Source organism: Erythrolamprus reginae, chromosome 4 (assembly GCF_031021105.1).
Source record: "Erythrolamprus reginae isolate rEryReg1 chromosome 4, rEryReg1.hap1, whole genome shotgun sequence".
Taxonomy (NCBI): domain Eukaryota; kingdom Metazoa; phylum Chordata; class Lepidosauria; order Squamata; family Dipsadidae; genus Erythrolamprus; species Erythrolamprus reginae.
The window spans coordinates 20,878,444-20,891,610 of NC_091953.1; the positions used below are offsets into that span (position 1 = coordinate 20,878,444).

The window sequence follows — 13,167 nt, forward strand, 5'->3', positions numbered from 1 at the left end:
TGAAAGAAGGAAGCAGCTCCAGAACTCATAGGAATCAGCTTGTTAAAAGATTCATGCCGGGGTGGTGTTTTTTTTTCAAACAATGGCATGCAAGACAAGAATTATTTTTTTAAAAAAAGAGGAACAAGAGACAGAAAGAAATCTACAGTTGTTATTTCCCACCTCTCTCTAATTTTTGTCAGGCTCCTTGCCGGATCCTTTTTAATTCAGACACTGGATAACTCCACTAAGGAGCAAATGATGCAAGAGAATGAAGACAAAGATGAGCAGGTAAAGTACAAGAGGTGCCGATGGGCAGGAAACATACCAGCAGACCAAAATGCACAGGGGAATTGTTAAGAAGGGAGAAAGAAAAGCGCCAAGGAAGCAGAGAAGAGGTTGTGACTAAGTTGTTTTGCAAGCTGGGGAATCAGACACTTAAGACTGAAAGGAAGCGGTTTCCTGGTGAGGCTAAATGCAGGGAAGGAAGATGGGAACGGCAAGAAATGGTACGTGGAATAATGTGCATGGGTTATGTAATACAGAATTCACAGCAGAATAGTATTTTTCAAACTTGGCAGATTTTAAGATATGTCTGTGGCCTTTGACTTGCTGTCTAGGAAATTCTGGGAGCTGAACGATCTTAAAAGTTACCAAGTTTGAAAAAACAGTGCTTTAATATACTGCTCAAAAAAATAAAGGGAACACTCAACTAACACATCCTAGAGCTGAATGAAAGAAATATTCTCATTGAATACTTTGTTCTGTACAAAGTTGAATGTGCACAACAGCATGTGAAATTGATTGTCAATCAGTGTTGCTTCCTAAGTGGACAGTTTGATTTCACAGAAGTTTGATTTACTTGAAGATATATTGTGTTGTTTAAATGTTCCCTTTATTTTTTTTGAGCAGTGTATAAGTATATTTACTGCACTCTAGTGGTTGTCTGGTATTTTGCAGCCCAAAATCCTTATGGTTGAGAGGCAAGGGGGAAAGGGGGATACTAGCTGATGAGTAAACTACTGTACTACTAAAAATGATGTATCTGTTTCAGGTACTGGCGGGGTGGGGGGGCTATCAGCATCCAGATTTAGAGAATGGGATTAAAAACTTCATTACTGGGTTGAAGAAGATAAGAGTCCAAGAATAAGAAAAGAATAAGAAAAAAGCTGATAGTTCAGGCATAATAGTTACAATCTGCAAACGTTGGGGGATGCCTAGATGAAATCTAAAGTTGGAACAGAAAGAAGGGGTATGCGGGTGGCATTTATGACAGCATTTATGATAGGAGCAAAGCAGCATCAAGGGCTGTTGCTTCACACAAAGGAATTGAATTTTAAGAGTTGTTTTCTTACTATTGGGCAAGTTGAGGAAAGGATGAGAGCGGCTAGGAGGATGGGTATGGGAAAATTCCCCAAGACCACAATGGACAAGCGGATACCATTCTTGAGCTAATTTTTTTTTTTTAATTGCACAGGGAAGGAGGGTACAAACAACCTTTATACAAATATCGTTGCATAATAAATGCTGATTAGTAATGACGTTAATAGGTCAAATGTTATAGTATTTTGAAAGCAAGAATGAGATTTATGCTTGTGATGTAAAATTCTGCAAAAATCAGCACTTGTGGTTAATTACTTCCCATTTTCAGATCTAAAAATATACTAGCACGGTTGCAATAATAAGGGAAGCTGGCTGGCTCTGCAACTTTTGTATTTGTGTCTCTAGGCAAACTAACAGGGCAAATTATTGGAGAGGCTAAAGTTTTTAAGAAACTCGACAAGTGACAGGTTTATTATTATTATTTATTAGAGTTGGAAGGGACCTTGTAGATCATCTAGTCCAACTCCCTGCTCAGGCAGGAGTCCCTATTCCATTTCGGACAAATGGCAGTCCAATCTCCCCTTGAAAGTCTCAAGTGTTTAGATTCAGGTGTTAAGCATTGGGATTTTCCCCCCTTCAGATGTCCATCCCTGCTGCAGATTTCTATTCATTTTATTTTATTTATTTATTTTGTCAAGTATTGGTAGTATACAAAGATACTGACCTCTTAGAAATCTGTGTGGTCAACAGTGGATAGTCTGAGGGTAATGTTTTGGAGGTTAGGTGATGATACTACAGAGTCAGGTAGTGAGTTCCATGCATTAACTACTCAGTTACTAAAGTCATATTTCCTGCAGTCGAGTCTGCAACGGTTTACTTTAAGTTTGTATCTGTTGTGTGCTCATGTGTTGTTGTGGTTGAAGCTGAAGTAGTTGTTGCTAGGAAGGACGTTGTAGATGATTTTATGGTTGTGTTTAAGGCGACATAGTTCTAAACTTCCTAAACCTAGGATTGTAAGTCTAGTTGCGTAGGGTATTCTGTTGCGAATGGAGAAACGTAGGGCTCTTCTAGTAAAGTATCTATGGACAGTTTCTAAAGCATGGATGTGGGTTACAGACAGGTGAGCTGTATTGAAGGATTGGTCTGGTGAAAGTTTTGTATGCTCTGATTAGTAGTGTGAGATTACCAGAGCAGAAGCTACCTAGGATTAGGTTAACAATTCTTGAAGCCTTTTTGGCGATTATTCCTTATTCCTGCTTCCTTATTATTTATTTATTTATTTATTTATTTACTTACTTATTTATTTGACCTTATTCCTGATTCTATCTATCTATTCTATCTTATCTATTCTATATATCTTATCTATGATTCTATCCATCTATCTATCTATCTATCTATCTATCTATCTATCTATCTATCTATCTATCTATCCCATTTATCTGCCTGCCTCTCTCTCTCTCTACCTACCTACCTACCTACCTACCTATCTATCCCATCTACTTACCTACCTATCTATCTATCCTTATTCCTTCTTCCTACACGCCAGTACAAGACCGGGCTGCTGTTTTATCCGCGCCTTCCGTCTTGTACGAAGTTGTGGCAAGCAGGGAATCGGCCACCGCGGCGTCTCAGCCTCCCCTTTCCAAAGTGCCCTTGAGCAAGTGCAGTTTCCCCCAAAGGCTCCACGCAGCCCAGGCTTGTTCCTAACTTGGCTCCCCCGCCACCCTCCCCCCTTTGGCACGAATCGGAATGGCGAAAACCGGGGCAGGTAAGGCAGGAGCGGCTCGCAGACCCCGCCGCGCCCACCTCCGAGCGGCTGACGCGGCTCCCTCGCCTTTGCGGCCCGCCTCCGTCTCTGCCCCTCCCGGCAGATGGCCGCGAGGCGGGGAGGGGGGAGAGGCGCCTGGACACCAAAGGCCGCCGCGGCCTCTCCGGGGGGCCGCTCCCGAGACGGCGGGGACGGCCGTGAGGGAGGCCGGCCGGTTCCCGCACCGCTGGAGGGTGGAGCCGGAGCGAGGGCCAAGGTGAGAGACCCTCGGATATACATATCCTTCACCGGCGAAGAGGAGGCGGGACCCGGGCTTGCCCCGGCCTCCCCGTGTAACGTTATGCCTGTGCTCCCGCCCCTCTGCGGGGCAACCGGCCGGGTGTTTTGCAGGCCCGGCCTGGCGGGGAGGAGTCCTCGAGGTCGCGTTGCTGAGCTTCCCGGCCGTCGGCAGGCCGCGAGGTACTTCTGGCGAGAGGAGGAGGGAGAAGGCAGGAAAAGGGACCCCGCCGCTTCGCTTTGAACCGATGGGAGGTGAGAGACCGTCTCCGGGACGAGCCGAGAGGCGCCGAAGCCGCTTGGGAAAAAAGTCGTCTCCGTCCTGAGGAGAAAAAACGACCCCGCTTCGGCTTGTAAAACGTCCCGTGTTCCCCCCTCCCCCGCGGCCCCTAAAAGCTGCTTTAATCCAAGCCGAGCCCCCGACCGTAATGAAGGTATCGAGTGGCTTCCCTTCCCGACTCCCCTCTGTCCTGTTTTCTCATTTAATTCCCTCAGATTTGCACATTTTGGTTCCCCGGCCCGCTTCTGCCTTGGGAGTTTTAGGTTAAAAGATTTGCCTCTGAGGGAACTTCTATGCTGAGGGGAAGTTGCGACTAGCGATTAGCCGAAGGTGACAAGAGTCCTCCCCGCGTCAAATATACTGCTCAAAAAATAATAATAAAGGGAACACTTAAACAACACAATATAATTCCAAGTAAATCAAACTTCTGTGAAATCAAACTGTCCATTTAGGAAGCAACGCTGATTGACAATCAGTTTCACACGCTGTTGTCAGCACATTCAACTTTGTACAGAAGTATTCAATGAGAATATTGCATTCTTTCAGATGTAGGATGTGTTCTTTGAGTGTTTCTTTTTATTATTATTTTTGAGCAGTGTATAAATACATCTTTTAACAAAACTTAACTACGTATAGGCAGCCTGTTGGAGAGGAAGAAACCCTTTCATTTTGCTTTAGAATAAGCTTTCTACGAACCTGCTGTGTAAATTTATTTGTCTCTGTGTGAATTTATTTGTCTCGTTAGGTCTGGGAAATAAGTTGCATTTTTTAAAAAATAAAATAAAATTTCTTGGAACGTGCATCCAGGTACAAATTTAATATTCAGTTCCCTTTTATGTTGCGCTACGCATGACAAATCACTACACTCCCTACTACAGGACTGGGGTGTAGTCCACGTAAGAAACCAGGATGTATGCTGAGCCATCCTGGGGATTTCCCCCAGCTGGAAATCCAAGGAAAGCAAATTCATTGTTGCTTCTTGGCAGCTCAACAACCTTTCACAAGAAATTTGCGCATCTGACACTTGGAAAACCACTTGGAAAAATACTTGGAAAGACTGGCATTGAGTTAAGATCAGTCATGCCTATTGCATTGGTGAGGGTTTCTTTTCTTTTTTTTAGTATACAGTGATCCCCCGGGTATTGCGCTCCCGATGATTGCGAAACGGCTATATGGCGATTTTTGAACCCGGAAGTAAAAACACCATCTGCGCATGCGCGCCCTTTTTTTCTATGGGCATGCATGCGTAGATGGCGCCGGGCAGATCAGCTGCTGGGCGGCTTCCCTGGGTCTTCCCCCGTTCGCCGCTCGCCCGCCCTTCGCCCGGCCACCCGCCCTTCGCCCAGCTCGCCCGCCGTTCACCCGACCACCCGCCCTTCGCCCGCCCTTCGCCCGGCCACCCGCCGTTCGCTCGCTGCTCGCCCGGCCACCCGGGTTTGTTTGGCTTCGGGACATGCCGGCGGCGACGTTTTAAAACAGCCGCGCGGTTTACCAACTGAGTCCCGAAGTCAAAGGCGAACGTTGGCGTGGGCGACGGGGAAACCCCAATCTTCGGCTCCTCGCTGCTGGGAAGTAAAAACACCATCTGCGCATGCGCAGATGGTGTTTTTACTTCCGCAGCGCTACTTCACGAAAACCCGCTCGTTGCGGGGGGTCCTGGAACGGAACCCTCGCAATGATCGGGGGATCACTGTACAGTGTTCCCTTGATTTCCACGGGGGATGCGTTCTGAGACCGCCCGCGAAAGTCGAATTTCCGCGAAGTAGAGATGCAGAAGTAAATACACCATTTTTGGCTATGGACAGTATCACAAGCCATCCCTTAACACTTTAACCCCCTAAATTACCATTTCCCATTCCCTTAACAACCATTTACTCACCATTATTACTGGTACTCACCATTGAATAAGGCACTTAGTGATCCTGATATTTATAAACATAATTATTTATTAACAATAATTATTTTTTTTGTTATTTATTTGCAAAAATTATTAGTTTGCCAATGACGTATGACATCATCGGATGGGAAAAACCATGGTATAAGGAAAAAAACACGAAGTATTTTAATTAATATTTTTTGAAAAACCGTGGTATAGGCTATTCGCGAAGTTCGAACCTGCAAAAATCGAGGGAATGCTGTATTCTAAAAAGGGTTGGATAGCTTTAACGATTATTTCTGGAATTATTTCTGTATTTTGGGTTTATTTATTTATTATTTTGTTTTCTAGGCCGCCCTTCTCCCGAGACTCATTTATTGCACAATGTTATGAGCATGTGGCTGTATATAAATAAATAGTATTAATTTAGGGAAAGTCAGGTTTAAATCTCTTCTCGTCTTATGAGGTTCACTCTATTACTAAACCAAAGATTACTGATTCCCTCAACACTGTCAAACTACTTACTTTGCACTACTATTACTACTAGTCTTTTATCATCATTCCTATCGCCCATTTCTGCTCACTTATGACTGTATGACTGTAACTTGTTGCTTGTCTCCTTAAGATTTTTATTAATACCAATTGTTTCCTCATTGCTTATTTGACCCCTATGACAATAATTAAATGTTGTATCTCATGATTCTGGACAAATGTATCTTTTATTTTATGTACACTGGGAGCATATCCACCAAAGACAAATTCCTTGTGTGTCCAATCACACCTGGCCAGGAAAGAATTCTATTCTATTAAATATATAATAGAATAGAAATAAATATATAAATATATATTCTGATAAATATAAACTATAAGGCAGATTATTTTTCATCTCTTTTTCATTTCTTAGTTTGTAGTCTTTGCATGCTTTCTATTTTTTTCCTCTATTTTTGTTTTGGATTCTTTTTTCTTTAATTTAAATACTGTAAATTGTGTAAGTTAAGAAAGTTAAATTCAAATATTAAGTTAAAAACAAGAACAATTCACTGGTTAGGTCTGTAGCTATGGCAATCACTCATCTACGTCAATAATTGTGAATTTAAGAGGAACACATTTACATATAACCTGTTTCCCCCAAAATAAGACATCCCCTGATAATAAAGCCCAATTGGGCTTTTGAGTGTATGGAAATAAGGCCAATCGCTTATTTCAGGGTTCAGAATAATATAAGACAGGGTTTTATTTTCAGGGAAACATGGTATTAAATACAGTAATGGATCTTTCACTTTATACAGTGGAGTAAACTAGCCCGTAATATACCTAACATAATAATTCTGATAATATGTAATCATTATAGATATTCTTGTGCCAAAATGCAAATAGAAAATAATTTCAGCAAGTAATTTGCTCAAGGCCATCCTGTGCTTGAGAAAGAATTTGGATCTTGATAGGGTATTTTTTTAAGGTTCATTGATGCAACATGCTGCCCACTATTATACCATGACTTTGATCCTGTGAAAGTTAAGAAATATTAACGAAGTGTGTTGTAACAATTATCTGGTTTGATTGGTTTTGGTTTAGCGTGTTGAATAAACTCAGGCAAAGTGAATGTTTTCTAAACTTTTGCTTAGTATGTGAAGCCATACTTTTCCAATAAATTGGAAACAAATGTGTTTTTCCAACAAACTGGAAACAAATTATGGTTCAAATAAGATTGATTCTTCCCACTCGCAGGAGACATCAACCCCACTGATGTCTAAACGCAAAGTGGAATGGATAGTGGAGATTGTTTAGAGTCGGCACGTCAAATTCAATTTCATTGAGGACCACATCAGGGTTGTGTTTGGCCTGAGGGGGGGATTTGGTGGGTATGGCCATGATGAGCAAGGCCAGCTCAATGTCATTCGTGTCAGGCACCTGTGGTGGCCTGGGTGGGACTGTGGGCATCCACTTTTGCTAGTAGTTTGTTTTGCTAGCACTCTGCCAGTCTGCCAGTGAAAACAGAGCTCTGGGGCCCCTGCACAGTCCCCCCCCCCCCGGCTCCATTTTCAGCTGTGATGGCTTCCTGCAGCCCTTTGGTGGAAAAAAAAGGACCACCACATGCAGCCCTCCTGAGCTCTATTTTTGCTGGCAGAGGCACTGCAGGCCAGTCCTTTGCTGTTTCCAAGGTGGCCTCAGGGGCCAGATCTAAGCACCCTGTAGCTCGGAATAGGTCCTTGTGTTTTGAGTTTGACACCCCCGGAGAGTTGATTTCAGAACATACATTATATGACTTAAACAGACAGTCCTCAACTTACTTTGGGTCTGACAAGCAAAGTTAATGAGGAAAATCAGATTTCCTTAACTTAATATGATTCACTTAATATGATTTAGTGATTTGCTTAACAACTGTCGTAGAAAAGATCATATAATAGAGCATAACAATTGAGCTACTTTTCTTGGCAGTGGAAATTGTGTGCTTGCTGATAGTGTAAGTCAGGTACCTATATAATATTCTGTTAATATCTAAATAATACCATAGATAAAATCAGTTGTGGAAAAGTTTTTCATTTTCTTCCATTCAGTCATGTCCAATTCTTGAAGACTGTCTGGAGAAGTCCCTGAAGTTTTCTTGGCAAGATTTTTCAAACATGGTTTGCCATTGCCTCCTTCCTGTGGCTAAAGAAAGTACCTGGCCAAAGGTCACCCAGCTGGTTTTATACCTAAGTTGGTAGGAGAACTCATGATTTCCCAGTTTCTGATTGATACCTTAACCCAGGCCTGTCAAACTGGTGGCCTGTGGGCAGGGGTGGGCTTCTGCCCAGATGGGGGGAACGCAGTGGGGTAGCGAAAATAGAGCTCCACCCCAGAGCACCCAATTTGCACTGAAAGATGTTGAAAGAAAATGAAGGACGTCCTGCATAAGCCACGCCCACAGTGTGGTAGTAAAAATTGGGCCAGTTGCATTATGCTCAGGCCACGCTCAGCCCAGCTCCATAAAGGCAAAAAATGTCACAATACACCAGCATATGACACGTGACGAGATCAATTTTGATGCTTGTGCCTTACACCAAGCTGGCTCTACTAGCAAAATGACAAACATTCTAATAAAATACTAATATTATACAAATGCTAATTAGTATATTTACTGAAATATTATACTAATATTTACATTTTCTGCAAAATGTTCTCACAATTTTCAGTTGGTAATATCTTCAAAATTCCCTGCATGTACTGTAAATATTTTAAAATAGTTATTTTAAAAGTTTTCTCTTGATTCATTTGTATGTCTAAAATGTTTGGGGTAGTTTTTAAAAAACTAAAAATAGCTGCTTTTCATCGTGCATTTAAAATTTGTTGACTTCATGATTTGAGCTACACTTTTTCTCACTAAATTATTGTCAATTATCAGTAATTATAAAAACTACTCATTAAGTAAAATATTATGTTTCAATGCATCACTGTTTTGTCTCAATAAGTGGAAATCATAGATTTTAGTTGTTTAATTAGTAAGTGTGATGCAGTGGTCTGGCGGTGAAGACACTTGCCTCCCACTAAGAAGGTTGAGAGTTCAATCCTAGGTAGCGGCAGATGTTTCTTTCTCTCTTGGGCACAAAGAAAAACTATCTGTTGAGAACTGCATGTGGCATCAATAAGGGGGGCATCCTTTAAAATGCTCAGCTGCATCCAGTCACCCCGATTCTTTCCCGAATTAAGGGATTACAGGGTTGTAAAAGGGGGGGGATTAGTTGTTTAATTAGCAAGTATTATGCAACCTTACTGTATTATTTCTTTCTGTACATTAAAAATAGTCAGCTGGGATTCTCTTCCTTTATTATTTACTTTGAGATCTAGTAGTTCATTGTTGCTATAAGTGGTCAATTTTAATGTTATAAACATTTATGATAAATTCATATAGAAACCAGAGACAAAATGCTCTAAAACAATTAGTTGGTTTAAACAGCCAGTGAACTAGTTAGATGATTTGTTGTAATCAAAACAGATAGCCGAGAATCTAGATCATTTGTGCTCTTTGACAGGGCTTCACATAGAATGGAATGGAATGGAATTCTTTATCGGCCAAGTGTGATTGGACACACAAGGAATTTGTCTTGATGCAGATGCTCTCAATGCACATAAAAGAAAAAGATACATTTGTCAAGAATCATGTGATACAACACTTAATGATTGTCATAGGGGTCAAATAAGAAATGAAGAAACAATCAATATTGATAAAAATCTTAGGATACAAGCAACAAGTTACAGTCATACAATCCTAAGTGGGAGGGAAAGGATGATAGGAATGATGAGAAAAAATAGTAGAAATAAAAGTGCAGACTTAGTAAAAAGTTTGACAGTGTTGAGGGAATTATTTGTTTAGTAGAGTGATGGCGTTCGGGAAAAAACTGTTCTTGTGTCTAGTTAGCTTGGTGTGACGTTTTGAGGGTAGGGGTTGAAACAGCTTGTGTCCAGGATGCGAGGGGTCAGTAAATATTTTCACTGCCCTCTTTTTGACTCTTGCAGTGTACAGGTTTGAAGTATTAAATTTGCCTGAATGTCTTTTTTACTGTTAAGTATTTACAGGCCAGCTGATGCATGTTTCAGTAGTAATATATAGTTTGGGAAAGCATGATGTTGGGCTGGACAACAATATCATTCTTCCATATGTGTTGTGGTTGGCTATGCAACGGGGAATTTGGACCTTGCTTCAGGGGAATTCTCAGATTCACAGAGATGTGTGTTATTGCCAGACGATTCTGATAGTGAAGATTCATTGCCAAGGACAGAAAGTGGGGTAGGGGAATCAGACAGAGAGATGGGTTCAGCCAGCCCATCAGTTAATGCTCCCATTAGTGAGACCTCGGAGGAGGATCCGCTGGTAGATGCCCGTATGTGCAGGCTCATGGCAAGAAGGGACCAGCTGCACAGGTATCGTCGAAGATAAGGGAGAACACCTGTTGCTGAGGCAATTCAGTTAATGTGTTTGGTGATAAATTATGGGCGTTGGGGAGTGCGCATGTGGGCATTTATCTGTTTGGAGAAAAACCATTGCAAATGTTTGGATTATTCCAGGACTTCTACTGACCCTTTGGACCCTTCACAGTTAACTAACTCTTGTGGACTCATAGAAGGGGGTGGCTGTGAGGATTCACAGCTACCTTAATTGCTCGTTTGTTTTTGCCTTTGGCTGCATTCCAGAATGTGAAAGATTTGGCTCTTTTTAAAGTGTGTGCTTTAAAAAACGGTTTGGATAAATTATTTTCATTTCATCTATGCCGGTGTGTGTTTGAATTTGCATTCCTAACTCACTGGGGGCTATTAGTGAAGAGCCCAGCATAACAATATGTAAGAAGCTCATCTAATATCACAGATAATTGTATGGTGGTTCACTCAGAATAGCAAGTTGGGCTGGTTAAAGTTCAGTCCATTGTTATACAGCAAAAGTGTCAAAACATTATTTCAACAAGGGCCGCATCAGAGTTGTGTTTGACCTCGTGGAGCCCAGTGGGAGTGGTCAGTGTGGACATGGCCAGCTTGATGTCACGTGTGTTGGCATCTGTGATGGTTGTGGTTGCAAAATTGAATGATTTAATTTCTGTATCGTCACATTCAGCAGAGTTTTATCAAATGCTTTATTTCCTCTTGTTTGTGGCCTGCTTTTATGGGAAAATTAATACATATTCATGGGCTGACTGGGCTGGGTTTTTCCATAAGTTAATTAATAGTCCACGTGTTGGTATATTGTCTATGACAGTAGTTCTCAACCTTTTCTTCACCGTTGACTTCCTTTAAATACCTTTTTGTGGCAAGAGACCATGGCCACAGTCCTCCAGGATGTAACTCCAGATTTAAATTTAACATTTCTTCAAGTCTTTACGGAGTGTGATAACATCGTGGAGCCCCAGGGGTTTGCAGATCATAGGTTGAGAACAGGGGTGGGTTCCTAACGGTTTGGACCAGATCTCCAGAACCGTTGGTGATATAATTTTGGCATCACAAATCCGGTTCTGTCTGTGCTGGTCCATGTTTGCCACCATCTTTTTTTCTGAATTTTTGGCCAATTTTCCTGTGTTTTCGTGGCTTCTCTTCATTCTGTACTTTGAATAAAGCCCTGTCGCCCACCCCTGGGTTAATACTGACCTTTATTTCTTCGCCCGAAGCACAGCTGATCAGCTCCTCGGCTGTGTTTCAGACTGAAGCCACTATCTGGGCATGTGCAGAAGTGAAATGGGGCTAGGGGACGTGTGCCTGAGTAGATCGTGCACACACAAAGTGTTGCGATGTGAACCACTGGTGAAGGTAAGTGGAACCTACTCCTAGTTGAGAGCCACTGATCTATGAAGTTCAACATAATAGAATTTCAGAGAATGAGTTACCAATACAGAATCAGTGTAGTATCCTAGGTTAAACATGTTCTACTTGATGTGGGAGAAGCAAGGATTCCCATTACTGAAAAGTTTCCTAGGTGCCTCATCAGAATAGAATAGAATAGAATTATTTATTAGTCAAGGGTGATTGGACACACAAGGAATTTGTCTTGGTACATATGCTCTCAGTGTACATAAAAGAAAATATAGATTTGTCAAGAAACATGTGTTACAACACTTAATGATTATCATAGGGGTCAAATAAGCAATGACGAGACAATCAATATTAATAAAAATCATAGGATACAAGCAACAAGTTATAGTCATATACTGTAGTCCTAAATGGGAAGAAAAGGATGAGAGGAATGATGACAAAAAACTAGTAGAAATAGAAGTGCAGACTTAGTAAAAAGTTTGACAGTGTTGAGGAATCAATGTGTAAATATAACATAGTAATACTGGTGAAGGGTAAAATGTTGTATGGATAGTCTTCAACTTACAAAGATTCATTTAGTGATGGAAGTTACAATGACACTGAAAAAAGTGACCTTATAACTGTTTTCCTCACTTTCAACCATTGCAACATCTTCATGGTCTTGTGACCAAAATTCAGATGCTTGACAACTGACTCATATCTATGACAATTGTAGTGTCCCAGGGAATGTGTTCACCTTTTGTAACCTTTTGACAACCGGTGGGGAAGGCAGATTCAGTGGGGAAGGTAGATTCATTTAACAACCATACTAATTAACAATTGCAATGATTCACTTAACAACTGTGGCAACTGTGGCAAGAAAAGGCATACCGGTAAATGAGGCAGAACTCATTTAGCAACAAATGTTGGCTCAGTTGTGAAATCATAAGTCAAGGACTAACCTGTATCTTCTTTGCACTAAGAGAGTGATTCGCTGGACTAAGTCAGGAGGGATGACTGACAGTTGTTTATCAGGATTCTTTAAATGCACAACCAAATGTACATTTCTTTCTGCTTTTGAGAAGTTATATTTAGTTTAATAGTATTTTCATACATACACAAATATAATAATTGAACATTTTTCATTGCATATCATTGTTTGAATACATTTTTTCATAGACAGGGCATAGAAAGCTTCTTACACATATATCTCATATAATCTGAAGGATATAAGAGTTACATCTAAATGGCAGATTCAAAGACAAGAAAGCAAAGAATTTAATACAAAGTTTTCAGGTGGCAGATCCCCCTCTGTTTTTGGGGTGGGGGAATCTGCCACCTGATATCTCTTTCCTCCAGTTCTTTGCGTTTTGGACACCCTTTTTTGCAATTGGGGAGGGAGATTTGGCA

The 13,167-nt window shown here is 41.3% G+C and overlaps 1 protein-coding gene across 3 annotated transcripts in view; it reads left to right on the forward strand.

Moving 5' to 3' along the window:
* Window positions 1-220: 220 nt before the first annotated feature.
* ZC3H12C (zinc finger CCCH-type containing 12C) overlaps window positions 221-13,167 on the forward strand; it is a 52,740-nt gene continuing 39,793 nt past the window's right edge. The window contains exon 1 of one of the 3 annotated variants that reach the window (XM_070749747.1): window positions 221-270. In XM_070749747.1, coding sequence (XP_070605848.1) covers window positions 251-270 — 20 coding nt within the window. In that variant the 5' untranslated portion in view covers window positions 221-250. Of the gene's footprint in view, window positions 271-3,156; window positions 3,602-13,167 lie in introns of those variants that run through there. The other 2 variants (XM_070749750.1, XM_070749748.1) reach the window with 2 other exon arrangements.